This window comes from Haliotis cracherodii, unplaced genomic scaffold (genome assembly GCF_022045235.1).
Source record: "Haliotis cracherodii isolate W230 unplaced genomic scaffold, xgHalCrac1.p SCAF_7, whole genome shotgun sequence".
NCBI classification, from domain to species: Eukaryota; Metazoa; Mollusca; class Gastropoda; order Lepetellida; family Haliotidae; genus Haliotis; species Haliotis cracherodii.
The window spans coordinates 611,786-639,633 of NW_027266330.1; the positions used below are offsets into that span (position 1 = coordinate 611,786).

A 27,848-nucleotide genomic window follows, 5' to 3' on the forward strand; every position below is an offset into this window, starting at 1 on the left:
ATTTAGACAAATGCTTACATACATATATAATAATGGAGAATTACAACACAACAATCGAAAAAGCTATTAAATGGAGAGAATTACCACAAGGTTTTTATTATATCAGTGATGTCAAACCAACCAAATACGGTTATCAATTGTTTCTTATCAATTTACAAGAAGAGTGTAGTTATATAGTCTGGTCTCCTAGTAAAATGAACGAAGAACTTAATAAAAATGTTGAATATCGCTTTATCGATAAAAATAATGAAGAATACTTTTATTACCATTTAGGCTCATCTAAAGCAATGATTGGCCCCAGGTATTGGTGAGCTAGACCCAATTTAGCTTAATCTCATGACTATCATTGAATCGCATAATCATTTTGGCATAAAAAATGCCACCTGTAGTAGCAGTATAGGTATATAAATCCGGCTCCCGTGGAAGTGGTCCAGAACCCCTATTACCTATACTACTGGGTCTTCCACTGGTGATATGTAACTTTCAGCTTTCCTCTGGTCGTCAGTGACTACGCCAGGGATCAGGTGTGTGTAGGATTGGGATGTGGAAGATGCTGGACTCTCTGATGATGTGTCATCATCTCTGTATACAATGGCCGGCTCTGGCTGGAAGACATCAGCTATGACAGGCATGGCGAGAGCCAGCTCCTCTCCTTTGTTCTCTTGGTTCTCAGGTGGCTCCTCGGCGTCCAAGTCCCCTTCCTCTATGTCATAGTAGTTGTGACATGACTGGTACTCTACAGAAGGGTTAGGCTCCTCCTCATCCTCCCGAATCCCCCTGTGATAATAAGAGATGTTTTACAAGGGACAACAAGAAAATGTTTCCTACATTTTCCTCAGATTACAGATTAAGACGAATTTAATCAAGCTCTCTTTGTACTACAGGCAAACATAGGTCGTGTATAAACAATTTCTTGTTAAATTACAGACTACAATCGTGGAGGAATATGTACGATTATTTTATGCCACCCGTAAAACCACGAAGGGTACACAACAATATGTATATTTGTTGGTTAGTGCTATAGGACTGAGGGTTGTGAATCGTCGAAAGTGCTCATCTTCCCCAGATATATCAATGTATGCATTTTAATTCTCCATCCAACCTAAACAACACTGAAAGTAATTTTCCAATTACTGGTCAGGGTCTTGCACTGGTGATATGTAACTTTCAGCTTTCCTCTGGTCGTCATCGACTACGTCAGGGATCAGGTGTGTGTAGGATTGGGATGTGGAAGATGCCGGACTCTCTGATGACGTGTCTCTCTGATGACGTGCCGGCTCTGGCTGGAAGACATCTGCCATGACAGGCATGGTGAGACCCAGCCCTTCTAGGTTGTCCTGGTTCTCAGTTGACTCCTCAGTGTCCCACTCTTCTATGTCATCGTACATGTGCCACGACTGGTACTCCACAGCAGTGATAGGATCCTTATCTGTCAGATTCACCCTGTAATACAAAAGAAAAATTATGATGTATTACCAAGGATCTTACTACATCTACAATGATAACAATCAATGCAATGGAGGATTGATGTTATATCACGGCGGTCGGTCGGGTAGCCTAGTGGTTAAAGAATACGGGTTCGATTCCCAATATGGGTACAATGTGTGAAGCCCATTTCTGGTTTCCCCCGCCGTGATATTGCTGGAATATTGCTAAAAGTGGTGTTAAACAAGCATCCTACACAGGCACAACGACACCTTCTATGTACATGTGTCTTATTCAGAAGAACATCAGAGTCGAGAGTGAATTACTAATACCAGTGTAGACTGACCTGTTAGCAGACCGGCCTTTGCGGTAACAGACGTAGTTCGACACCAGGATAGCCAGGACAAGGAGCACACATCCTGTAGGTATTCCTACGCTGATACCATCAAACCCCCAGTCGTCTGGAGATTAAAACATGATAAGTTAGTAATGAAAACAAACAAACGAAACTTGCCCAATCTTGATATTATTTTGTTGATATAATTTATATTTGACCAAAGTGGAGATCAAAAAGCTACGAGACCAGAAGTGGAATGAAGAAATCAAGAGTGCCGTAGCCACACTCCTGGTCTTCAGGCATGAGATAGCCTTGTCAGAACAAGTCAAGGCAACAGACACTGCTGTCCTCGTTATAGACAACTGCAATGACGATAAGAGTCTTGGCTTGGAACCTCCAATGCTTCTGGAATGGCACATTATTTGTTTGTCTCTGCCCTTCCACTCATGCTTTCGTCTGTGACACTATGTTTCCGATCTTCTTCCTTCTTCCCGACAACAGCAAACCATTGACAGAATGTTCCGCCTTCTCCGTGACCTAGCCATAGTGGCGACAGACAGACTGAGGACCAGTAACTATCTTGAGAGCTGGCCTCGTCGTCGGAAGAAAACCATATCCAATGCACCCTGAGTCTGTAAATGTTGATTACATTTCTGAAGAACAGAAGAATACCAAGGAGACATCGAGGCAGTTAACAATCGACTCACCAAAGAAGATGAGAAACCACAGAACCAAACAGAAAGGCCATATTACAACTCCTGAAAGATCAACTTCGGATGGCTGTTTGATTGGTATTCAAGAAACTGGTGAGGAAAGAATATAAACATACAACTTAATGGATAACGACTTCCGGTTTATCGCATTTAGCGATGTTTCGGTATTGAATCTTAACCGTTATCAATCATGACTGCCTACAACCAAGTAATGGTTGGTGTATATACATCATATGTTGTGATAAGCAGCCGATTAACAATGACAGAAGGTAGTGGATAACAAAAACACACACAGATAATTGGATGAAGTTAGATGAACAGTAAGAATAATGTATGGTACACGGAAGATGAAGCCAGATATACTGTGACATTGAATAAGATTTAATGCAAAGTTATGTTTTTTACCAAATCTGAAACAATTTCGGTTTGGAACAGATAAAAGACTCCTGTAAGTGTTCAAGTGGTTTAATCTGCCATACTGACTTCAGAAAATGCGTGATTTCATAAACAACATGAACATGCCAAAATATCAATTTAGAAATCAATAGCGTGTATCCACCTCATTGAATGGACCAGACGTCGCACAAAGTCCTGTGGGATATCTGTCCATATCTGCTGGAGCATGTTTCCAAGTTCCATGGTGTGTCTGTGGAACACGTGGATGACGTCAAAGGCGCCGATCCATCTCATCCCACATGTGCTCGATTGGTGAGAGACCAGGGGAGCGAGCCAGTGGGATGACATTCACGTTGTTTTGTTGAAGAAAGTCCTGAACAAGTCGAGCAATATGAGGCCAGGCGTTGTCATGTTGAAAGGTAACGCCTGGGCCATGACGACGCAAAAATGGTAGAACAACATGGCCGATGATGTCGTCGCTGTAGCGCTGTCCATTGAGATTTCCCTCTACCACTATCAAATGGGTCCTCTGTCTTGCTGTAATTACAGCCCACACCGTAACGCTGTCGCCCCAGAACCGATCTTCTTCCATAACACAATGATTGACGTAACGTTCACCTCGATGTTGGTACACTCGAATCCGTCCATCGCTGTGACTGAGGTGAAAACGAGACTCATCACTGAATAGAACTTGTCCCCACTGCAAGGCCGTCCAGCGTAGACGCTGTCTGCACCACTGTAGACGTGCTTGACAAAAGGGACGACTGGCGGGTCTTCTGGCGACAATCCCTGCACATCTGAGGCGGCGACGTACGGTTTGTGAAGATATTCGTCAAAGGCCAGGGATGCTTCTTGCAGCACTGTTGCTAGATGGAATAGATTTTGTAGGTGTGTTGTTCGAATCCAGTTGTCTTGTCGATTATTGGTTACGTGTTGCCTGCCACTCTGAGGATGGTCTCTGACTGCATTCGTCTGTTGCCAACATTGCCAGAAACACCAATGGCTCGCAGACGCTCATTTTCAAACAGGCGTGGCATTTCATAATATTGAATAATTGCGTAATTTTTTGGTTTTTTTTCTGAGTGGTTGTTGTCAGCACGATGCTAAACAATGCAAATGCAATCCCATTAACGCACCTTTTTATACCCATTTTTGGGTAGTGAAATGCATGGGTCTTTCATAAAGTCAACTTTTGCATGGAACGCATGCTTTGCTGTAGCAGTTGCGTTGTTGTGACTTGATTCCATACATGTACTACAATATTGAAAACCAAACTTAATACACTAAAATATTGGTGTCACAGGAACTTTTGTTGTTGAGTATATATAATAAAGAAAAGATTTCAACAGCATGATTGGATACCAATTAACTGCTTGAGCAAGCTGATTAGACGCCAACTGACAGATCTATTACTTTAGATCTTGCAATAAACCAGAAGTTGTTATCCAAAATTTGGTACGTTTTTATTAACTTGAGATAAAAAATAAAAGAGTTTGCTGATGAGGCTGCCATTCGCGAAAAGTGTACTTTTTGGATTTTGAGACGCTCCCCGTGTCTCCCCGTGTTCTTTCCTAAGACGGTTTCACTGATTGTTCCTGCACAAACAACAGCCTTATGGGAACTCAATGACTATGCATATTTCCAATGGGGAGATAGACGTGTTGAATCCCCTTGAGGGGGCATGTCGTGGTGTTACCTTGGCCTGCCATATTAAAATTGTAACAAATGTTTCTGTAGTGTATTAAAACATTAGCTTGGGTAGAACATTTTACATCCCTAATCTCCCGGTAAAGGATTTACATTTATATGTATTGTACATTCATGTTGAGAACAATCATATATATATTACCAGCTATTGTTTTGCTTGTCATTTTGCTAATACCAGTGATATGAATTATAATTATCATTTACTTATGTTAAGTTTTTATCACTTCGCCCGGCCTCTGTGATTTTACACCCCACAGAAGGTTTACCTGTGGGAACTACACCACAAAAGAGTACTGGTAAATTACCACTCATGGCACACCGAAAGAGTATTTTGCATCAGTGAAGGTTGTCTCTCACAATTTCTATATGCTGCGACTGCTACACTTAACAGCCCACGAGAGGGGATAAGAGAAGCAGAGAAAACTCACAATCAATTACTAAGTTATCAAAGACGATTTTGTGAAGTGTTCATGTGTATCTACTATCTAGTAAAAACAAAGATTTTAAGAAAAATACAATAAGAAAGAAACTAATTACATTGCCAAATTTCTATTCACGTCGAGCAAAATTCCAACAGTTCCAGCTTTAGGTGTTTACGTTTCACAACGTTTGAGATATAATCGAGCATGCACTTTCTACCAAGATTTGAAAGAGCGTCATACGACTCCTGATCAGAAGTTGTTTGATCAAGGTTACAAGATTCAAGGCTTTTCAAAACTTTCATGGTAGACATGTGGAGGACCTTTCCACATTTGTCGCACCATTGACAAAAAAAAACTATTTTGAATTGTACCATATGTTCCCGAAGTTTTAGGTGAACAAATGACTTGCCTTTTGCCTTTGCACCTTGTTGGGTACCTGGTATCACTTTTTGATAGTGCTTCATTCACACATGCTCATGATATAGTCAGAATCATGCAGTCGACTCTGCTTTTAGCAGAGATTTCTATTGAATATGGACATGGTTTTGTCACTTTCATTTATTTGATATGAGAAAGTCGCATTTCTGTACATCAGATAAAATGACAAAAGTATTTGTAAGAGCAAAGTACCAAAGTGAACCAAAATGAACTATTAGCTTGAAGATTGTGGTTACCCGATCCCTGTGGAAAGTGGGTGCTGAAACTGGTGAAACTGTAACAGATCCCAAGGGTGGTTGGAACGAAATAATATCCTTATGGTGTGATGTTATAAATCAGTGAAATGAATAAACTGTCTGCATACGTGGGCTTAGTAGATATGCAGAAAGCTAAGCGGAGAAATTATATTTGCTATTCAGAGAATTTATGCAGATGTACAATGTTCTGTTTTACAGATTTATTCAAGTAATAACAAACGTTTGATACACTTTGTAATCACCGGGCTCGCCACGTGGGTTTCCTCTAACATCTCCCCTTTCAATATATAACGTTACATATATGAATACCTACATAACAACAAATGGGAATAGGCCGTGTTACGGCTTATGCTACCAGTAGGAGTTTTAACCACGAATGATCTGGGCGTTTCGACTTTGCTAATCACGACTCCTTTAGCCTTGCCAAAACCACAATTGATCATTGGTCTTCAGTTCTGGAAGGATCTTAGTCTTTTGCCTTTTGTCAAACTGGGCTTTCGTTTTCCCTCTTCGTTACTTCTCTCTTTCTCTGAAATGACTCAAGTCTACTGATTTTGGTGTCAGCTCATTAGGGTGAATTGGGTGTTTAGACCTCATCTTCCTTCCCATGAGAAGTTCTCCTGGGCTCATCCCAAGTGACTCAGATGTTGCTCTATACTCTAAAAGAGCCAAGTAGGGGTCTTTCAGCCTACTTGAACAAATTCTTCACAGTCTGCACAGTAAGCACCACCTCCCCATTACTTTGAAGATAGAGAGGACAATCATGTCGGGCAAATACGGATTTCAGATGACTGATCACATCACAAGAGTCCGTTGACAATTACTACTCTTTCCTTTCAAAATGTACCGACACTGAGTGTGACCATATATCTTGTAGCTGCTATTTTTTGCATTAGAAGCCCCTGTATGCGGTAGAAAGCTCAGGTGATGGTCAAAAATAAATCCAAGGAATTTGGCCTCTGTTATAACTTTGATAGGAATTCCATCTAAAACTAAATCAGGGTTCTTTTGTGGATTATATTTACTTCAAAAATGAATGCAGTTGGCTTTAGTCTTTGAAAACTCAAAAAATATTTGGTCAAGAGAACATTTATGAATTTTATTTAGTTCAGTATCATGAGCTTGCCAAAGAGCAGTATGATGCTCATGGATTGAAAATATTCCAAGTACCATGTCAATCTATTATTAACAATGCCTTCCATTGTTTTTCAATCGCAGCTAGTCAATGAAATAGGCTTTGTTTGTTTGTTGTTTAAAGTCGCACACAGCAACATTCCAGCTATATGACGACGGTCTGTAAATAATCGAATCTGGACCAGACACTCCAGTGATTGATATCATGAGCATCGATCCACGCAATTGGGAAACAATAACATGCATCAACTAAGTCTGCGAGCCTGACCACCCGATCCCGTCAGTTGCCTCTCCGACATAAGACGCCTTTTACAGCAAACTTGGGTTGTTGAAGACCTATTCTACCCCGGATCTTGATGGGGTAATGAAATAAGTCAATGATTTGAGGGATCTGTGTGAAATTGTCCTGATGTCTAGATTTCTTCAAATATTAATAGAAGTATTTCTAAACATGTTTCTGGTAAGTGTTTTAAGAGCTGATAGTGTATATTATAGGCCCGTGTGGCAGAATCGTGAGTTTGTCCAAGAGCAGTATGTATTGAAAATATTTCATTGTAATCTTACCCATTATCTGATTTAAACTTAAAAGTTTTCTTTTCTTGCATTTTTTTTTATCTTATTGGAATTGAGGTGGATGACGAAGGATGTTTTGCAAATGTTTATTTACAATATCCGATTTATCAGCTTCATTAGTTTGTGCCTATTCTTAAGATGGTGAATGCTAGATTTAGAACCCTTACCTTTTTGGAATGTATACTCAACATAAAACCCCGCAAAAGTAGCAACATTATAAATATCTGAGTGTTGCAAACATACATACAAAATTAATATAAGAAAATAATTGGTCATTTCTGCATGGATTGGGATTGATTTGTGTGGTAAACATGAGGTACTGCAGAAATTGGGTTAAAAAAACGCAAAAACACAAGCATGTGAGATCCATTATGACATGCTCGTGCTACATCACTTGTTGGACTACACATCACGATCTTACAGCAAGTGAACAGCGAAAGCATGACACAAGTGACGGAAACCCAACACATCACCGCCATCGACCGACTGTAAACAGGAGAATCATCTTTGGGGGGTAGCCAGGTTTTTCCAAGCAGCCCCCAAGCAGCAATACAAAAATATGGAACCGTTATTAGACACAGGCGACAAGACGTGGCCTTCCCAGCTCCGGTCGACCACGTATCACTACTCGAGCTGAGGATAGATACACCTGGCCACGTCACTTATATGACAAAAACACCACAGCCACCTCGACAACTACAGCAACACCAGGATTTCATAGGATATCAGCCCAAACAGTGGGGGAGAGTAAGGAGAGACAATTCCTAAACATAAACAAATATCTGAATGTTGTTTGATTACACTGTGATACTGTCAACTATTTTGTCCCAGTTACTCCTCGGACCAGATGAACCAAATTCCTTAAAATCCACTAGTATGCCCTCAACCATATCATGACTGCACCTTTCAGTTAGTGTGTGGTGTGTTTTGGTGTGATTATACAAAGGGTTATAAAGTTAGTATGTACCTGTTTTGCAGGTCTCACCGCTGCAATACTCCCTGGAACAGTTGCTGGTACAGGAAGGTTCACATCTACGTCCACTGACGTCACATCCGTTGATGCACGTGCCTGTCGTCTGATCACATACCCCATCACGACACACCTCACAGGTTTCATTGCAAACTCCCCAGAATATCCCGTGATGCATCCGTCAACACAGGTCCCTGTGTGTGGGTTGCAGGTGTGGTTGAGGCAGCGGCCAAGACAGGATTCACAGTCTCTCCCGAAATACCCAGGTCTACATCCATCAACACACGCACCTGCAGCATCACACCTTCCACCACTACAACCTGCACTGCATGGAGAGGAGCACCGTGGACCATACCAGCCTTCTACACAGCCATGGAGACACTCGCCACCCTGGTTGTGACACTCAGATGAGCAATACACTGAAGTATTTGCACCAGGGCCCAGACACCTTGTCGTATCATTGATGTTGGGGGCAGGTCTGCAATTGTCATCGCACTCCTCGACACAGAAATTACCAATAACTTCACGTCCACAGCCCTCAAAACACCAGGTGGCACACATTTCTGGAGTCTGACATTTCGGACCAAGATATGGTGCCTCGCACACCTCACACGTCCCTGTGATCCTGTTGCAGGTTTTACACCTGCTGGAGCAGTTCTTACAGTCAGAGCCGTAGTAGCCGTCCACGCAGCCAGACACACAGGAGGAGCCCAGCTGACAGTAGCCCTGGTCACATCCAGACTGACACTTGGTACATGTGGTTCCCTGACTCTTACATGGTTTTGAGCAGTCTGTGCCGTGATAACCAGGTACACAACCTTCAGTGCATCTCCCAATACCTGTCTGTGTAGACTCGCATGCATTACTCACACAACTGTTACTGCAATGTGTCTTGCATTTTAAAGCAAAATATCCCGTGAAGCACTTTGTTTCACAATAACCCGTCGTCTCGTGGCAGTCAGAGCATTGCTGATCCTCCGAACATCCAGCTGCTGTAAAAAATGTAACAGTTATCAGGATCGGACTACAGAATGTACACTTGTATGAGGTATTTGAATAAAACAGGTATCCAATGTGTATATATGTCATCCAAAACAGGCTTCCGCAGGGGATATCACTTGAGTGAGTTCAAGTGTTATCATGAAACTCCGCCACAATGCTTTGCGGGTCATTGTGATGTCATCGGTTACTGATTGATGAAAAAAGGCTATTTCCTGTCTTTGCAACTCTACGGAACTACAGTAATGTGTTATCTAGTCGAGAACTTGAATGAGTGGGTGTTAATAATTACTTTACACAGTTTATTTGTATTGTTAGGTGTGTGCATTTGACTAATGTCAACAAAAGGCCTTTAGTTGACAATTGCTTGATCTTGTGGCGGAAGGACAGTGATCATAAGAATCTGTTTGAACCTTCAGAAGTTAAAGCTGAACTGAACTTGTGAATATAACTAGTAGGAGGCTGGGGGACAGAATATGCTGGCGAGCACCTGGTATCATCACTGTTCGATACAAAACACAAGCTAACGACAAAGTTGGCAAAGTTGGCATAGCGACTCAACTTTTAGGAGGGATTTCTTAGGACTATGGAAAAGGTTGTGTTATTTTCGTTTACATTAACCAAGTCGATGTTTCTGCTGCTGGTCATTTTGACACTGAGACATGTCGCTAAAAATGTTGAACAGACTAAGAAGAAACTGTTTGGACCAAGACAGAATGGGAGGGGACACATTGAAAAGATAATCAGAGACTCTAACATGACAGATTCGGCAAAATGTAAGACCATACTCAGATGGCACTGAATCTGAAAGAAAAATGTGTTGTACAGAATTACACACAAGATAGTATCATTAATACTGATACAAGTTTAACTGTTTTACCTCCTGTGGAAAGTACCAGGGATGCAAGAACCAGAATCACAGCGACGGCCATAGATGCCTGGAAAGAAGAGCATTAAAAACACCACGGTGTATAGCTATGACAAGTTACACCTGAACCACATACATTTCACCTCTGACATGCATATGTTGACACTGCAGTTAGAATATAGATTCGAGGCTTTATGGTCCCATGTAATTTAACAGATGTCATATTGAACGGAATGCGAGTTCAGATCATGCAGAAAAAATGTGTTTCAGCAGTTGATTTAAACTTACCATTCCAACCTTTCCAACCGTTACCAGGTCAGTGGTAAGTTACTTGTCATTATACTCTTTCATATTCCCGTTTTGAAGAGGACACGTGACGTTCACATCTTCCTGTCGTGAGGGAAGTTTAAAAAGCACACAAATTTAGTAGCCCTGGTGTTTCGGTATCGTCAGTGTGCATTGTTAACCTGAAACTACATGCTTAGGCAGTACACAAGTCATGGTTGAGGGAGGAAATGGATGGTCAGCGACTGGTAAACTACAAACAAGAAGAGAAACCAAATGAGCCATGGCTCGAGGTGATTGACATGTGTGTGTTGTTACCACATACTGGTCTTTAGGGGGCAATCGTTATAGGGTTGGGGGTGGAAAGGTAGATGTTCGTTTTATCGTGCCGAGGAAACACTGAGACATACTTCACATTGTAGAAGGTAAATGAGTTTAACATTCAATATACCATGAGCATGTGATTATGAGTCTCTATCACCTAGAGTACCGATAACATGTCCCTCCTGCCGACATGTAAAGAGAGTATATTTTCAATATGCAGATCACATGTTCTTATAACGGACATCGGTATAGGTTCAACAGGGAAAAGGGGGGGGTGTGTGTGTGTGTGTGTGTGTGTGTGTGTGTGTGTGTGTGTGTGTGTGTTCTGTTAGGCAGATGTCCTTGTGAGGGTAGGGGAGTTCTGTTAGGCAGATATCCTTGTGAGGGTAGGGGAGTTCTGTTAGGCAGATATCCTTGTGAGGGTAGGGGAGTTCTGTTAGGCAGATATCCTTGTGAGGGGAGGGGAGTTCTGTTAGGCAGATATCCTTGTGAGGGGAGGGGAATTCTGTTAGGCAGATATCCTTGTGAGGGGAGAGGAGGGGAGGGGAGTTCTGTCAGGCAGATATCCCTGTGAGGGGAGTGGAGGGGAGTTCTGTTAGGCAGATATCCCTGTGAGTGGAGGGTAGGGGAGTTCTGTTAGGCAGATATCCCTGTGAGGGGAGGGGAGTTCTGTTAGGCAGATATCCCTGTGAGTGGAGGGTAGGGGAGTTCTGTTAGGCAGATATCCTTGTGAGGGGAGGGGAATTCTGTTAGGCAGATATCCTTGTGAGGGGAGAGGAGGGGAGGGGAGTTCTGTCAGGCAGATATCCCTGTGAGGGGAGGGGAGTTCTTTTAGGCAGATATCCCTGTGAGGGGAGGGGAGTTCTGTTAGGCAGATATCCCTGTGAGGGGAGGGGAGTTCTGTCAGGCAGATATCCCTGTGAGGGGAGTGGAGGGGAGTTCTGTTAGGCAGATATCCCTGTGAGGGGAGGGGAGGGGAGGGGAGGGGAGTTCTGTCAGGCAGATATCCCTGTAGGGGAACAGAGGGGAGTTCTGTCAGGCAGATATCCCTGTAGGGGAACAGAGGGGAGTTCTGTCAGGCAGATATCCCTGTGAGGGGTGTGGAAGGGAGTTCTGTCAGGCAGATATCCCTGTGAGGGGAGTGGAGGGGAGTTCTGTTAGGCAGATATCCCTGTGAGGGTAGCGGAGGGGAGTTCTGTTAGGCAGATATCCCTGTGAGGGGAGTAGAGGGGAGGGGAGTTCTGTTAGGCAGATATCCCTGTGAGGGGAGGGGAGGGGAGTTCTGTAAGGCAGATATCCCTGTGAGGGGAGAGGAGGGGAGTTCTGTTAGGCAGATATTCCTGTGAGGGGAGGGGAGTTCTGTTAGGCAGATATCCCTGTGAGGGGAGGGGAGGGGAGTTCTGTTAGGCAGATATCCCTGTGAGGGGAGGGGAGTTCTGTTAGGCAGATATCCCTGTGAGGGGAGGGGAGGGGAGTTCTGTTAGGCAGATATCCCTGTGAGGGGAGGGGTGTTCTGTAAGGCAGATATCCCTGTGAGGGGAGGGGAGGGGAGTTCTGTTAGGCAGATATGCCTGTGAGGGGAGGTGAGTTCTGTTAGGCAGATATCCCTGTGAGTGGAGTGGAGGGGAGTTCTGTAAGGCAGATATCCCTGTGAGGGGAGGGGAGTTCTGTTAGCAGATATCCCTGTGAGGGGAGGGGAGGGGAGTTCTGTTAGGCAGATATCCCTGTGAGGGGAGGGGAGTTTTGTTATGCAGATATCCCTGTGAGGGGAGGGGAGGGGAGTTCTGTTAGGCAGATATCCCTGTGAGGGGAGGGAAGGGGAGGGGAGTTCTGCCAGGCAGATATCCATGTGAGGGGAACAGAGGGGAGTTCTGTCAGGCAGATATCCCTGTGAGGGGAGGGGAGTTCTGTTATGCAGATATCCCTGTGAGGGGAGGGGAGGGGAGTTCTGTTAGGCAGATATCCCTGTGAGGGGAGGGGAGGGGAGTTCTGTTACCCTAACAGTGTTTGGTGTTTCGGTATCGTCAGTGTGCATTGTTAACCTGAAACTACATGCTTAGGCAGTACACAAGTCATGGTTGAGGGAGGAAATGGATGGTCAGCGACTGGTAAACTACAAACAAGAAGAGAAACCAAATGAGCCATGGCTCGAGGTGATTGACATGTGTGTGTTGTTACCACATACTGGTCTTTAGGGGGCAATCGTTATAGGGTTGGGGGTGGAAAGGTAGATGTTCGTTTTATCGTGCCGAGGAAACACTGAGACATACTTCACATTGTAGAAGGTAAATGAGTTTAACATTCAATATACCATGAGCATGTGATTATGAGTCTCTATCACCTAGAGTACCGATAACATGTCCCTCCTGCCGACATGTAAAGAGAGTATATTTTCAATATGCAGATCACATGTTCTTATAACGGACATCGGTATAGGTTCAACAGGGAAAAGGGGGGGGGGGTGTGTGTGTGTGTGTGTGTGTGTGTGTGTGTGTGTGTGTGTGTGTGTGTTCTGTTAGGCAGATGTCCTTGTGAGGGTAGGGGAGTTCTGTTAGGCAGATATCCTTGTGAGGGTAGGGGAGTTCTGTTAGGCAGATATCCTTGTGAGGGTAGGGGAGTTCTGTTAGGCAGATATCCTTGTGAGGGGAGGGGAGTTCTGTTAGGCAGATATCCTTGTGAGGGGAGGGGAATTCTGTTAGGCAGATATCCTTGTGAGGGGAGAGGAGGGGAGGGGAGTTCTGTCAGGCAGATATCCCTGTGAGGGGAGTGGAGGGGAGTTCTGTTAGGCAGATATCCCTGTGAGTGGAGGGTAGGGGAGTTCTGTTAGGCAGATATCCCTGTGAGGGGAGGGGAGTTCTGTTAGGCAGATATCCCTGTGAGTGGAGGGTAGGGGAGTTCTGTTAGGCAGATATCCTTGTGAGGGGGAGGGGAATTCTGTTAGGCAGATATCCTTGTGAGGGGAGAGGAGGGGAGGGGAGTTCTGTCAGGCAGATATCCCTGTGAGGGGAGGGGAGTTCTTTTAGGCAGATATCCCTGTGAGGGGAGGGGAGTTCTGTTAGGCAGATATCCCTGTGAGGGGAGGGGAGTTCTGTCAGGCAGATATCCCTGTGAGGGGAGTGGAGGGGAGTTCTGTTAGGCAGATATCCCTGTGAGGGGAGGGGAGGGGAGGGGAGGGGAGTTCTGTCAGGCAGATATCCCTGTAGGGGAACAGAGGGGAGTTCTGTCAGGCAGATATCCCTGTAGGGGAACAGAGGGGAGTTCTGTCAGGCAGATATCCCTGTGAGGGGTGTGGAAGGGAGTTCTGTCAGGCAGATATCCCTGTGAGGGGAGTGGAGGGGAGTTCTGTTAGGCAGATATCCCTGTGAGGGTAGCGGAGGGGAGTTCTGTTAGGCAGATATCCCTGTGAGGGGAGTAGAGGGGAGGGGAGTTCTGTTAGGCAGATATCCCTGTGAGGGGAGGGGAGGGGAGTTCTGTAAGGCAGATATCCCTGTGAGGGGAGAGGAGGGGAGTTCTGTTAGGCAGATATTCCTGTGAGGGGAGGGGAGTTCTGTGAGGCAGATATCCCTGTGAGGGGAGGGGAGGGGAGTTCTGTTAGGCAGATATCCCTGTGAGGGGAGGGGAGTTCTGTTAGGCAGATATCCCTGTGAGGGGAGGGGAGGGGAGTTCTGTTAGGCAGATATCCCTGTGAGGGGAGGGGTGTTCTGTAAGGCAGATATCCCTGTGAGGGGAGGGGAGAGGAGTTCTGTTAGGCAGATATGCCTGTGAGGGGAGGTGAGTTCTGTTAGGCAGATATCCCTGTGAGTGGAGTGGAGGGGAGTTCTGTTAGGCAGATATCCCTGTGAGGGGAGGGGAGTTCTGTTAGCAGATATCCCTGTGAGGGGAGGGGAGGGGAGTTCTGTTAGGCAGATATCCCTGTGAGGGGAGGGGAGTTTTGTTATGCAGATATCCCTGTGAGGGGAGGGGAGGGGAGTTCTGTTAGGCAGATATCCCTGTGAGGGGAGGGAAGGGGGAGGGGAGTTCTGCCAGGCAGATATCCATGTGAGGGGAACAGAGGGGAGTTCTGTCAGGCAGATATCCCTGTGAGGGGAGGGGAGTTCTGTTATGCAGATATCCCTGTGAGGGGAGGGGAGGGGAGTTCTGTTAGGCAGATATCCCTGTGAGTGGAGTAGAGGGGAGTGGAGGGAAGTTCTGTTAGGCAGATATCCCTGTGAGGGGAGGGGGAGGGGAGATCTGTTAGGCAGATATCCCTGTGAGGGGAGGAGAGGGTAGTTCTGTCAGGCAGATATCCCTGTGAGGGGAGTGGAGGGGAGTTCTGTTAGGCAGATATCCCTGTGAGGGGAGTGGAGGGGAGTTCTGTTAGGCAGATATCCCTGTGAGGGGAGGGGGAGTTACGTCAAGCAGATATCCCTGTAGGGGAACAGAGGGGAGTTCTCTCAGGCAGATATCCCTGTGAGGGGAGTGGAGGGGAGTTCTGTTAGGCAGATATCCCTGTGAGGGGAGGGGAGTTCTGTTAGGCAGATATCCCTGTGAGTGGAGGGGAGGGGAGTTCTGTTGGGCAGATATCCCTGTGAGGGGAGTGGAGGGAAGTTCTGTTAGGCAGATATCCCTGTGAGGGGAGGGGAGGGGAGTTCTGTAAGGCAGATATCCCTGTGAGGGGAGAGGAGGGGAGTTCTGTTAGGCAGATATTCCTGTGAGGGGAGGGGAGTTCTGTTTAGGCAGATATCCCTGTGAGGGGAGGGGAGGGGAGTTCTGTTAGGCAGATATCCCTGTGAGGGGAGTAGAGGGGAGGGGAATTCTGCCAGGCAGATATTCCTGTGAGGAGAGGGTAGTTCTGTTAGGCAGATATCCCTGTGAGGGGAGGGGAGGGGAGTTCTGTAAGGCAGATATCCCTGTGAGGGGAGAGGAGGGGAGTTCTGTTAGGCAGATATTCCTGTGAGGGGAGGGGAGTTCTGTTAGGCAGATATCCCTGTGAGGGGAGGGGAGGGGAGTTCTGTTAGGCAGATATCCCTGTGAGGGGAGGGGAGGGGAGTTCTGTTAGGCAGATATCCCTGTGAGGGGAGGGGAGTTCTGTTAGGCAGATATCCCTGTGAGGGGAGGGAAGGGGAGGGGAGTTCTGCCAGGCAGATATCCCTGTGAGGGGAACAGAGGGGAGTTCTGTCAGGCAGATATCCCTGTGAGGGGAGTGGAGGGGAGTTCTGTTAGGCAGATATCCCTGTGAGGGGAGGGGAGGGGAGATCTGTTAGGCAGATATCCCTGTGAGGGGAGGAGAGGGTAGTTCTGTCAGGCAGATATCCCTGTGAGGGGAGTGGAGGGGAGTTCTGTTAGGCAGATATCCCTGTGAGGGGAGGGGAGTTACGTTAAGCAGATATCCCTGTAGGGGAACAGAGGGGAGTTCTCTCAGGCAGATATCCCTGTGAGGGGAGTGGAGGGGAGTTCTGTTAGGCAGATATCCCTGTGAGGGGAGTAGAGGGGAGTGGAGGGGAGTTCTGTTAGACAGATATCCCTGTGAGGGGAGTGGAGGTGAGGGGAGGTGAGTTCTGTTAGGCAGATATCCCTGTGAGGGGAGTAGAGGGGAGGGGAGGGGAGTTCTGTTAGGCAGATATCCCTGTAGGGGAACAGAGGGGAGTTCTGTCAGGCAGATATCCCTGTGAGGGGAGGGGAGGTGTGATCTGTTAGGCAGATATCCCTGTGAGGGGAGTGGAGGGGAGTTCTGTTAGGCAGATATCCCTGTGAGGGGAGTAGAGGGGAGTGGAGGGGAGTTCTGTTAGACAGATATCCCTGTGAGGGGAGTGGAGGTGAGGGGAGGTGAGTTCTGTTAGGCAGATATCCCTGTGAGGGGAGTAGAGGGGAGGGGAGGGGAGTTCTGTTAGGCAGATATCCCTGTAGGGGAACAGAGGGGAGTTCTGTCAGGCAGATATCCCTGTGAGGGGAGTGGAGGGGAGTTCTGTCAGGCAGATATCCCTGTGAGGGGAGTGGAGGGGAGTTTCTGTTAGGCAGATATCCCTGTGAGGGTAGCGGAGGGGAGTTCTGTTAGGCAGATATCCCTGTGAGGGGAGTAGAGGGGAGGGGAGTTCTGCCAGGCAGATATCCCTGTGAGTGGAGGGGAGGGGAGTTCTGTTAGGCAGATATCCCTGTAGGGGAACAGAGGGGAGTTCTGTCAGGCAGATGTCCCTGTGAGGGGAACAGAGGGGAGTTCTGTGAGGCAGATATCCCTGTGAGGGGAGTGGAGGGGAGTTCTGTTAGGCAGATATCCCTGTGAGGGGAGGGGAGTTCTGTCAGGCAGATATCCCTGTGAGGGGAGTGGAGGGGAGTTCTGTTAGGCAGATATCCCTGTGAGGGGAGGGGAGGGGAGGGGAGTTCTGTCAGGCAGATATCCCTGTGAGGGGAGTGGAGGGGAGTTCTGTTAGGCAGATATCCCTGTGAGGGGAGGAGAGGGTAGTTCTGTCAGGCAGATATCCCTGTGAGGGGAGTGGAGGGGAGTGGAGGGGAGTTCTGTTAGGCAGATATCCCTGTGAGGGGAGGGGAGTTCCGTCAGGCAGATATCCCTGTAGGGGAACAGAGGGGAGTTCTGTCAGGCAGATATCCCTGTGAGGGGAGTGGAGGGGAGCTCTGTTAGGCAGATATCCCTGTGAGGGGAGTGGAGGGGAGTCTGTCAGGCAGATATCCCTGTAGGGGAACAGAGGGGAGTTCTGTCAGGCAGATATCCCTGTAGGGGAACAGAGGGGAGTTCTGTCAGGCAGATATCCCTGTGAGGGGAGTGGAGGGGAGCTCTGTTAGGCAGATATCCCTGTGAGGGGAGTAAAGGGGAGTTCTGTTAGGCAGATATCCCTGTGAGGGGAGGGGAGGGGAGCTCTGTCAGGCAGATATCCCTGTAGGGGAACAGAGGGGAGTTCTGTTAGGCAGATATCCCTGTGAGGGGAGGGGAGGGGAGTTCTGTTAGGCAGATATCCCTGTGAGGGGAGGGGAGTTCCGTCAGGCAGATATCCCTGTGAGGGGAGGGGAGGGGTGTTCTGTCAGGCAGATATCCCTTTAGGGGAACAGAGGGGAGTTCTGTAAGGCAGATATCCCTGTGAGGGGAGTGAAGGGGAGCTCTGTTAGGCAGATATCCCTGTGAGGGGAGGGGAGGTGTGTTCTGTCAGGCAGATATCCTTGTTAGGGGAGGGGAGGGGAGTTCTGTTAGGCAGATATCCCTGTGAGGGGAGGGGAGCTCTGTCAGGCAGATATCCCTGTGAGGGTAGTGGAGGGGAGCTCTGTTAGGCAGATATCCCTGTGAGGGGAGGGGAGGTGTGTTCTGTCAGGCAGATATCCTTGTTAGGGGAGGGGAGGGGAGTTCTGTTAGGCAGATATCCCTGTGAGGGGAGGGGAGCTCTGTCAGGCAGATATCCCTGTGAGGGTAGTGGAGGGGAGTTCTGTTAGGCAGATATCCTTGTGAGGGGAGAGGAGTTCTGTTCAGCAGATATCCGTGTGAGGGGAGGAGAGGGTAGTTCTGTTAGGCAGATATCCTTGTGAGGGGAGGGGAGCTATGTCAGGCAGATATCCCTGTGAGGGGAGGGGAGGGGAGTTCTGTTAGGCAGATATCCCTGTGAGGGGAGGGGAGCTCTGTCAGGCAGATATCCCTGTGAGGGTAGTGGAGGGGAGTTCTGTTAGGCAGATATCCTTGTGAGGGGAGAGGAGTTCTGTTCAGCAGATATCCGTGTGAGGGGAGGAGAGGGTAGTTCTGTTAGGCAGATATCCTTGTGAGGGGAGGGGAGCTATGTCAGGCAGATATCCCTGTGAGGGGAGGAGAGGGTAGTTCTGTTAGGCAGATATCCTTGTGAGGGGAGGGGAGCTATGTCAGGCAGATATCCCTGTGAGGGGAGTGGAGGGGAGTTCTGTTAGGCAGATATCCCTGTGAGGGGAGTGGAGTTCTGTTTGGCAGATATCCCCGTGAGGGGAGTGTGGGTGTGTTCTGTCAGGCAGATATCCATGCATATGATATCCCTTCAATATCCAGGAATAAATGTTGATCAACTCCAGTGAACAGCACTTGTTCTTTATCATAGAAGGTGAGTATCAGTGTCACAAACGGTGACCACTGTGTGATTGCTTCCTGTTGTTTAAAAAGCACCACGGTACACAAGGAAATGAGCACTGATAACAACGGGCCGATTGGTATTGTCATGTTGTTTACACAAACATTTTCAAGTTTTGGGTGCTTAGCCATCGTGTTGGGAGTAGGGGCTTAATTCCTTTGTTTTCTAGGGATTAGTTTAATAAAATGGAGAAACCTGTGAGAAAGTGATGGTCATTCAATGTGTTCATAGTTTATTTCATTCAAAAAAGTAGTAGATTTTTATTCTCATCATGAGTTTGAAACAAAAACGCCATGCTTAAGACGCTGAAATCAGATTGCGAGTTTTCGCTCTAGCTGATATATTTTCTCACGGGTTCATAATTCTATATACACCGATTCACAAAATGGCGCGTCGTTGTTGATGGCAACATATATTATGAGATTTAAAAAGACAAGAGAAACAGCTTCCCACATTATGAAAGTGGATGACTGGTTTGTTAAATCTTAATTAGAAATAATAATGACTTTTTCAATCTAATTACGTTTGTCATCTGATATTTTTGAATATCTGCGCGTACCGGCTTCGCAGTGTTTTTTACCTTTCACTTCCTGGTTCGGCTTATCTGTGGGTCATATCATTTTCTTTCATATTTCAATGGTCAAGTTAGCACCTCGGCTTATCTACGGGGTCAGCTTATCCGCGGTCAAATACGGTATCTATTGGACTTTGTGTTCATCATGAGAACATGAAGCAGGGTGAGAGGTCTGTGTCAATGTGTCTTTGAGACTTACTCATATAAATTTTGTCTCATTACATCATTCTATAAGGTACCTATTGTAAACTATTTTTACTGAAATGTCTGTCAAATTTCCAGATATTAATCAGAAACACACGTGTGGTGCTATGTGAAAAGTATATTGGTGTGTGAAAAAGAGTAGTTAAGATAGGTATTTAGAACAACTGATGTTTTCAGATGTCAAGGTGAGCTGAACACTAAGTTTGCTGTGTCACAACCAATAACAAACCACTCTACACAAGATGTGGATGAAAATGTTTATTTTCATGACCAGTAAGTGACAATTCTGTACATAAAACACAAAAAATATATCTACAAATAAGAACAGGTAAAGGCTGGAAAATACTAAAGTTCTGAAAATCTGAGCATTTCAGGAAAATATCTACAGACAGGTGTAATGTGTAAATATACGAACCCAATCAAACCAGTTCTCATTGCAAGGTGGCCTACGCGGGGCAGCAAGTCATACATCGAAAGCATGCAGGGCAGCCTACATCGGTAAAACAAAGTTTGGGTGAAACAAAAGAGGGCATCAGTGGTTGAATTGGTTGGCACACTTGCATGTACGGATGAGATTGATGGGGGCAGAGCTCCACTGTGTTGGAACATATTGGGAGCTTGCTGCCACAGAAGTGACATTGATAAATGACCTTGACCTTGATAAGCACTTTATGATTATCATTAAAACAAGAAATTTCAAGGAACTATCCACAAACTCCGTCAAATGTTTGTGCACATTTCAGTTACGTAAAGTCTGCTCTCTATTTCCAAGGTCACTAGGTCAAGGTCAGTCAGGCTGATGTAGGGTGTTAAGTACACAGCAGGTTTGTATCAAAAGCTGTCAAAAGTACACATCCAATAAATAGTTGTTTACAAATCAGTATGAGTATATTTGACCTCCCATGAAATAGAAACCGTAGATAATAGGACTTTGAAAAACCAACAGACTACCTTCTTTGCAAGCATTAACAACCTGATGGCCATCCTACATACACGCCTACATGAGAAGGGTATTCAGTATGTTCTGGGAGTTGACTCAGTCTGTCATGCACCGAGTCGGAGCTGGTGCTGGATGGCAGCTGTGTTCTAGCTGGATTTCACTGAGTCGGAACTGGAAGCCTTAACATGGCTGGTGAATCTGTGAGCCCGGCTGGTCAATACTGATGGTGATGTACAATACTGTTGGGGGTAGAACAAATACTGTAAACATACATGGGTGTAGCAGCTGCTGTCAAAGCAATACATGACTGCATCCTTCATAAAACTCTTAGCAGCAAACTTCCGGGAAAATCTCTACCAGTATTTCCTTGTGACATTGACCTTGACTGTCACATAGGTCAACAAGGTCACAGTACCTCATTCCACAAGGTCAACTGAGCACTATGATGAATGAATCTCGTGAATCACACTCCAGAGAGCTGTAGAGCTATAGCCATTGAATCTCATGAATCACAGACTCCAGATAGTCATAGAGCTATAACAATTGAATCTCGTGAATCACAGACTCCAGATAGTCATAGAGCTACAACCATTGAATCTCGTGAATCACAGACTCCAGAGAGCTGTAGAGCTATAACCATTGAATCTCGTGAATCACAGACTCCAGAGAGCTGTAGAGCTATAACTATTGAATCTCGTGAATCACAGACTCCAGGGAGCTGTAAAGCTATAACCATTGAATCTCGTGAATCACAGACCCCAGAGAGCTGTAGAGCTGGGGTCACCATGTGGAATAAGGCCCATGAAGATACTGAGTCACAGTAGTTCCCCATACATCAGCAGGAGCCAGGAGTTACTGAATCCTGTCCATCACACAACTGTGATACATAAAGCAGGCTTTGAGCGGTTATGATTGTCAATACTCAATGGTTCAGCACCAAATATTTAAGATAATCTGCTACAAATGAACAATAAATGTTATACAAAATTAATTTTTGAGTAAAACTTGAACACAAACTAAACTGTAACAAATGCTTACCGCTGTGAAGTTCAAATCTTGATTTTGTCATTCAAGTTACAAACAACCCAAAAATTAAACTAAATGACGAACATGCATATCTAATGAGTCTGAAAGGAGGCCAGGGTTAACACCCCTGTACCAGTACATATCTACATTAGGTTTGTTTAAACTGGGATGTACCAGATGAAATCTACATCCGGGAGTACCAAGCACAGGACATCTATCTCAGAATAGAGAGCCACTCCGTGCATAGCTGCAGATAAAAGCAATAAATATGTCATAAAGTATCCAAAATACAGGTGTATGTAAAAGATAGTTCTACTTGAATCTGTCACGGAGATTTACCACAACAAAATACTGCATTACAAAATCCATTCCACTACATCAAATGTGACATATATTGAGTAAGTCGTGTGTGGGCCGGTCTGCACAACACAGTGTGTAAGTCATGTGTGGGCCGGTCTGCACAACACAGTGCGTAAGTCATGTGTGGGCCGGTCTGCACAATACAGTGTGTAAGTCATGTGTGGGCCGGTCTGCACAACACAGTGTGTAAGTCATGTGTGGGCTGGTCTGCACAACACAGTGTGTAAGTCATGTGTGGGCCGGTCTGCACAACACAGTGTGTAATTCATGTGTGGGCTGGTCTGCACAATACAGTGTATAAGTCATGTGTGGGCCAGCCTGCACAACACAGTGTGTAAGTCATGTATGGGCCGGTCTGCACAATACAGTGTGTAAGTCATGTGTGGGCTGGTCTGCACAACACAGTGCGTAAGTCATGTGTGGGCCGGTCTGCACAACACAGTGTATAAGTCATGTGTGGCCTGGTCTGCACCACACAGTGTGTAAGTCATGTGTGGGCTGGTCTGCACAACACAGTGCGTAAGTCATGTGTGGGCCGGTCTGCACAACACAGTGTATAAGTCATGTGTGGCCTGGTCTGCACCACACAGTGTGTAAGTCATGTGTGGGCTCGTCTGCATAACACAGTGTGTAAGTCAAGTGTGGGCCGGTCTGCACAACACAGTGTGTAAGTCATGTGTGGGCCGGTCTGCACAATACAGTGTGTAAGTCATGTGTGGGCCGGTCTGCACAACACAGTGTGTAAGTCATGTGTGGGCTGGTCTGCACAACACAGTGTGTAAGTCATGTGTGGGCCGGTCTGCACAACACAGTGTGTAATTCATGTGTGGGCTGGTCTGCACAATACAGTGTATAAGTCATGTGTGGGCCAGCCTGCACAACACAGTGTGTAAGTCATGTATGGGCCGGTCTGCACAATACAGTGTGTAAGTCATGTGTGGGCTGGTCTGCACAACACAGTGCGTAAGTCATGTGTGGGCCGGTCTGCACAACACAGTGTATAAGTCATGTGTGGCCTGGTCTGCACCACACAGTGTGTAAGTCATGTGTGGGCTGGTCTGCACAACACAGTGCGTAAGTCATGTGTGGGCCGGTCTGCACAACACAGTGTATAAGTCATGTGTGGCCTGGTCTGCACCACACAGTGTGTAAGTCATGTGTGGGCTCGTCTGCATAACACAGTGTGTAAGTCAAGTGTGGGCCGGTCTGCACAACACAGTGTGTAAGTCATGTGTGGGCCGGTCTGCACAACACAGTGTGTAAGTCATGTGTGGGCTGGTCTGCACAACACAGTGTGTAAGTCATGTGTGGGCCGGTCTGCACAACACAGTGTGTAAGTCATGTGTGGGCCGGTCTGCACAACACAGTGTGTAAGTCATGTGTGGGCCGGTCTGCACAACACAGTGTGTAAGTCATGTGTGGGCCGGTCTGCACAACACAGTGTGTAAGTCATGTGTGGGCTGGTCTGCACAACACAGTGCGTAAGTCATGTGTGGGCCGGTCTGCACAACACAGTGTGTAAGTCATGTGTGGGCCGGTCTGCACAACACAGTGTGTAAGTCATGTGTGGGCCGGTCTGCACAACACAGTGTGTAAGTCATGTGTGGGCCGGTCTGCACAATACAGTGTGTAAGTCATGTGTGGGCCAGTCTCCACAAAAGTGTGTAAGTCATGTGTGGGCTGGTTGAGCTATGTGTTTTATTTGTTGTTTAATACCGCACTAAGCAATATTCCAGCTTTATGACAGCAAGTTGTGTGGGCCCGTCTACACAACACAGTGTACGCACATCATGACTGAATTACCAATAATGTTAACTGGAAGACATAAATTCTCTGATAGTGAGATTCTAACAATAGGCGGTGTGTGTCTAATGGTTGGCTGGGAGGGTTTCAATAATACAATCTAACAATAGATGGGGGGGGGGGGGGGGGGGGGGGGGGGTGCAACATGTATAGGGACAAACCTGCCTTGATCCACCATTGTTGTCATTAACAGGAAGATATTTCACCCATTGCATTGTGCTCAGGCTCTCTCTCTGATGACTGGACAAGGAACAGGGGAGCAGGGAAATAACAGGAATATCGCTGCTAGTTTCATAAACACATTATATCAGACTTCCCTGTTTAACTGAGTAGACTCACAGACATTCCCACAACAGGCTTTGGCAAGACATATGCAGACTCAATCTCTCACAAGGGTTAGACAGAGGTAAGTCTTAACCCACAAAGGTTAGACAGAGGTCAGTGTTATGTAGACTCAGTCCCCCACATGGGGTAGACAGAGGTCAGTGTTATGTAGACTCAGTCTCCCACAAGGGTGAGACAGAGGTCAGTGTTATGTAGACTCAATCTCCCACAAGGGAGAAACAGAGGTCAGTGTTATGTAGACTCAATCTACAACAAGGGTGAGACAGACTGTTATGTAGACTCAATCTCCCACAAGGGTGAAACAGAGGTCAGTGTTATGTAGACTCAGTCTCCCACAAGGGCAAGACAGAGGTCAGTGTTATGTAGACTCAGTCTCCCACAAGGGTGAAACAGAGGTCAGTGTTATGTAGACTCAGTCTCCCACAAGGGTGAGACAGAGGTCAGTGTTATGTAGACTCAGTCTCCCACAAGGGTGAGACAGAGGTCAGTGTTATGTAGACTCAATCTCCCACAAAGGAGAAACAGAGGTCAGTGTTATGTAGACTCAATCTCCCACAAGGGTGAGACAGATGTCAGTGTTATGTAGACTCAATCTCCCACAAGGGTTAGACAGAGGTCAGTGTTATGTAGACTCAATCTACAACAAGGGTGAGACAGAGGTCAGTGTTATGTAGACTCAGTCTCCCACAAGGGTGAAACAGAGGTCAGTGTTATGTAGACTCAGTCTCCCCCAGGGATGAGACAGAGGTCAGTGTTATGTAGACTCAATCTCCCACAAGGGCAAGACAGAGGTCAGTGTTATGTAGACTCAGTCTCCCACAAGGGTTAGACAGAGGTCAGTGTTATGTAGACTCAATCTCCCACAAGGGAGAAACAGAGGTCAGTGTTATGTAGATTCAATCTCCCACAAGGGTGAGACAGAGGTCAGTGTTATGTAGACTCAATCTCCCACAAGGGTGAGACAGAGGTCAGTGTTATGTAGACTCAATCTCCCACAAGGGTGAGACAGAGGTCAGTGTTATGTAGACTCAATCTCCCACAAGGGAGAAACAGAGGTCAGTGTTATGTAGATTCAATCTCCCACACCGGGGAGACAGAGGTCAGTGTTATGTAGACTCAATCTCCCACAAGGGTGATGCAGAGGTCAGTGTTATGTAGACTCAGTCCCCCACAAGGGCAAGACAGAGGTCAGTGTTATGTAGACACAATCTCCAACAAGGGTGAGACAGAGGTCAGTGTTATGTAGTCTCAGTCTCCCACAAGGGTGATGCAGAGGTCAGTGTTATGTAGACTCAGTCCCCCACAAGGGCAAGACAGAGGTCAGTGTTATGTAGACACAATCTCCAACAAGGGTGAGACAGAGGTCAGTGTTATGTAGACTCAGTCTCCACAAAAGTGAGACAGAGGTCAGTGTTATGCAGACAGACCCTGTGTTAGTCAATCCATTGGAAGACCTTTCTCTCTAACACCAACAACTTCTACACATTTGACAAGTTCACTTGCTGGTAATCTTTACATTCATGTAAAAAAACATCCATATAAAATGTAGAGTGACAAATACCCATGTACAACAGACCAGTACACAGGCTCACATAGAGACTCTTCCCTGACAACGTCACAGACACTTCAGCTGGAAGCAACTAGTGGCGTCCACCTACTGGCTAGAAGAAGTCAGACACTGTCTGGTGATGTCCGACACTGTCTGGTTTTTTAAAACACCTGCGATGGAGAACACTGTCTTGTACAACACTGGTGATGTCTGACACGGGTGATGTCCGACACTGTCTTGCGGTGTGTGTCACTGGTGGTGTCCGACACTGTCTTGCGGTGTGTGTCACTGGTGACATCCGACACTGTCTTGCGGTGTGTGTCACTGGTGGTGTCCGACACTGTCTTCCTGTGTGTGTCACTGGCGGTGGTGTTCTGGTGTTGTCTGACACTGGTGATGTCCGACACTGTCTTGCGGTGTGTGTCACTGGTGATGTCTGACACTGGTGATGTCCGACACTGTCTTGCGGTGTGTGTCACTGGTGGTGGTGTTCTGGTGTTGTCTGACACTGGTGATGTCCGACACTGTCTTGCGGTGTGTGTCACTGGTGATGTCCGACACTGTCTTGCGGTGTGTGTCACTGGTGGTGGTGTTCTGGTGTTGTCTGACACTGGTGGTGTTGTTCTTGTGTTGTCTGACACTGGTGGTGGTGTTCTGGTCTTGGCACGTAGGTTTGAGGCTGTGCCGGAATTCCCTGATTTTATTTATTTTTCAAAATCCATCTGACAAAGCAGTATTATGCTTGACACTGCAGACAGCAGTACCTCCACAGTGCACCACGGAGAGATGACCCAATGTCTCACAAACCAGTATTACGCTTGACACTGCAGACAGCAGTACCTCCACAGTGCACCACGGAGAGATGACCCAATGTCTCACAAACAAGTATTATGCTTGACGCTGCAGACAGCAGTACCTCCACAGCGCACCAGGGAGAGATGACCCAATGTCTCACAAACCAGTATTATGCTTGACACTGCAGACAGCAGAACCTCCACAGTGCACCACGGAGAGATGACCCAATGTCTCACAAAGCAGTATTATGCTTGACACTGCAGACAGCAGTACCTCCACAGCGCACCAGGGAGAGATGACCCAATGTCTCACAAACCAGTATTATGCTTGACACTGCAGACAGCAGTACCTCCACAGCGCACCACGGAGAGATGACCCAATGTCTCACAAAGTAGTATTATGCTTGACACTGCAGACAGCAGTACCTCCACAGCGCACCAGGGAGAGATGACCCATGTGGCACAGACAGAGGTGGTTGTAATCTGAATCCAACATGGAAACAAACTGCATAGATTTTGTTGCACCTAGCAGGAATTAAGTATATCAGTCTTTCTCTAAACACTGTGTTTGTTTGTTTGATTCATAAATATCTTATAAATGCATACAAAAGAATTTTGATTGGCAGATTCTGTAGCTGTTGCTAAGCAACACACAACAATAATATGCAAAATGCTGCGGGATTGGTTATAAATATACAAACAGTCATTCAGGTCTTTGCCAGTCCTAGAGGTCGCAGAGGTCATCCAACAAGAACAATAGCCTTCACTGACCTTGACCTTGACCAAGACATAGCCGACACACATCCAAGACACAACATTGACGGACACAGCTACATGTACATGATACAATGAGTGACCTTGTCGTGAAGGTCGCATTGACACAAATGTCTGTGTTGATGACACGTGTGTCGCGCATCACATCTGTGTTGCCTGGAATCCTGTTCTGCTCCAGTAGAAAACACAGAAACACCTCAGTAATTTTGTTCACTTTTCATCTTGTTTCCGAGAAAATGATCAGCAGAAAAAAATATCACATTTTTAACCAATCAACTCGGAGGTGCTTCCTCTTCATCGTCAGGATTAAATTCGTTGAAAAATGTCATTGGTACTTTCTCTCTCTTGAACAAGAGCTCCCGTTTCCATGGCGGCATGCTCTCCAGTTCTGCAGGGTCCATCGCCATGGCAGCAGGGGTAATGTTGGCGTTTGTCTTGGGGACACCACAGTCAGTGTTGGAGGGGCGCTCAATCTGTGGGGCTTTCTTCCCTACAACTACTTTAGGCTCCTCTGGAACATCCTTGGCCAGAGCTGCATCCTGTTCCTGTAGGAGGAGAA

General features: G+C 46.5%; 3 protein-coding genes across 3 annotated transcripts in view; all 3 read right to left on the bottom strand.

Moving 5' to 3' along the window:
- Nucleotides 1-446: 446 nt before the first annotated feature.
- LOC139447875 (multiple epidermal growth factor-like domains protein 11) lies at nucleotides 447-10,303 on the bottom strand. The gene is made up of 6 exons (XM_071229353.1): nucleotides 10,252-10,303; nucleotides 8,618-9,364; nucleotides 8,370-8,525; nucleotides 1,772-1,886; nucleotides 1,135-1,443; nucleotides 447-777 (listed from the first exon to the last, which is right to left on the bottom strand). The coding sequence occupies exons 1-6, from the start codon at nucleotides 10,301-10,303 to the stop codon at nucleotides 447-449; spliced, it is 1,710 nt and encodes a 569-aa protein (XP_071085454.1).
- A 2,025-nt stretch (nucleotides 10,304-12,328) lies between these two features.
- On the bottom strand, nucleotides 12,329-26,972 carry LOC139447877 (uncharacterized). The gene is made up of 5 exons (XM_071229357.1): nucleotides 26,942-26,972; nucleotides 25,937-26,415; nucleotides 16,205-16,453; nucleotides 15,241-15,495; nucleotides 12,329-12,736 (listed from the first exon to the last, which is right to left on the bottom strand). Exons 1-5 carry the CDS (start codon nucleotides 26,970-26,972, stop codon nucleotides 12,329-12,331), a joined length of 1,422 nt encoding a protein of 473 aa, XP_071085458.1.
- Nucleotides 26,390-27,848, bottom strand: part of LOC139449121 (unconventional myosin-XVI-like) — a 157,726-nt gene continuing 156,267 nt past the window's right edge. The window contains exon 37 of the mRNA XM_071230605.1: nucleotides 26,390-27,834. Coding sequence (XP_071086706.1) covers nucleotides 27,562-27,834 — 273 coding nt within the window. The 3' untranslated portion in view covers nucleotides 26,390-27,561. The remainder of the gene's footprint in view (nucleotides 27,835-27,848) is intronic.

Excerpts from the sequence above, each read along its gene's own strand:
- LOC139447877 (XM_071229357.1), bottom strand. The coding sequence starts at position 26,972 with ATGGGTCATCTCTCCCTGGTGCGCTGTGGAG. Across the intron at positions 16,454-25,936 it reads CAGTGTCGGACATCACCCGT|GGATATCTGCCTAACAGAAC; the intron begins GTCAGACATCAC and ends GTTCCCCTACAG. Across the intron at positions 12,737-15,240 it reads TACAGGGATATCTGCTTGAC|GGATATCTGCCTGACAGAAC; the intron begins GTAACTCCCCCT and ends CTCCCCTCACAG.
- LOC139447875 (XM_071229353.1), bottom strand. The coding sequence starts at position 10,303 with ATGGCCGTCGCTGTGATTCTGGTTCTTGCATCCCTGGTACTTTCCACA. Across the intron at positions 1,887-8,369 it reads CGGTGAGACCTGCAAAACAG|ACGACTGGGGGTTTGATGGT; the intron begins GTACATACTAAC and ends TTTAATCTCCAG. Across the intron at positions 1,444-1,771 it reads AAAGGCCGGTCTGCTAACAG|GGTGAATCTGACAGATAAGG; the intron begins GTCAGTCTACAC and ends TTTGTATTACAG.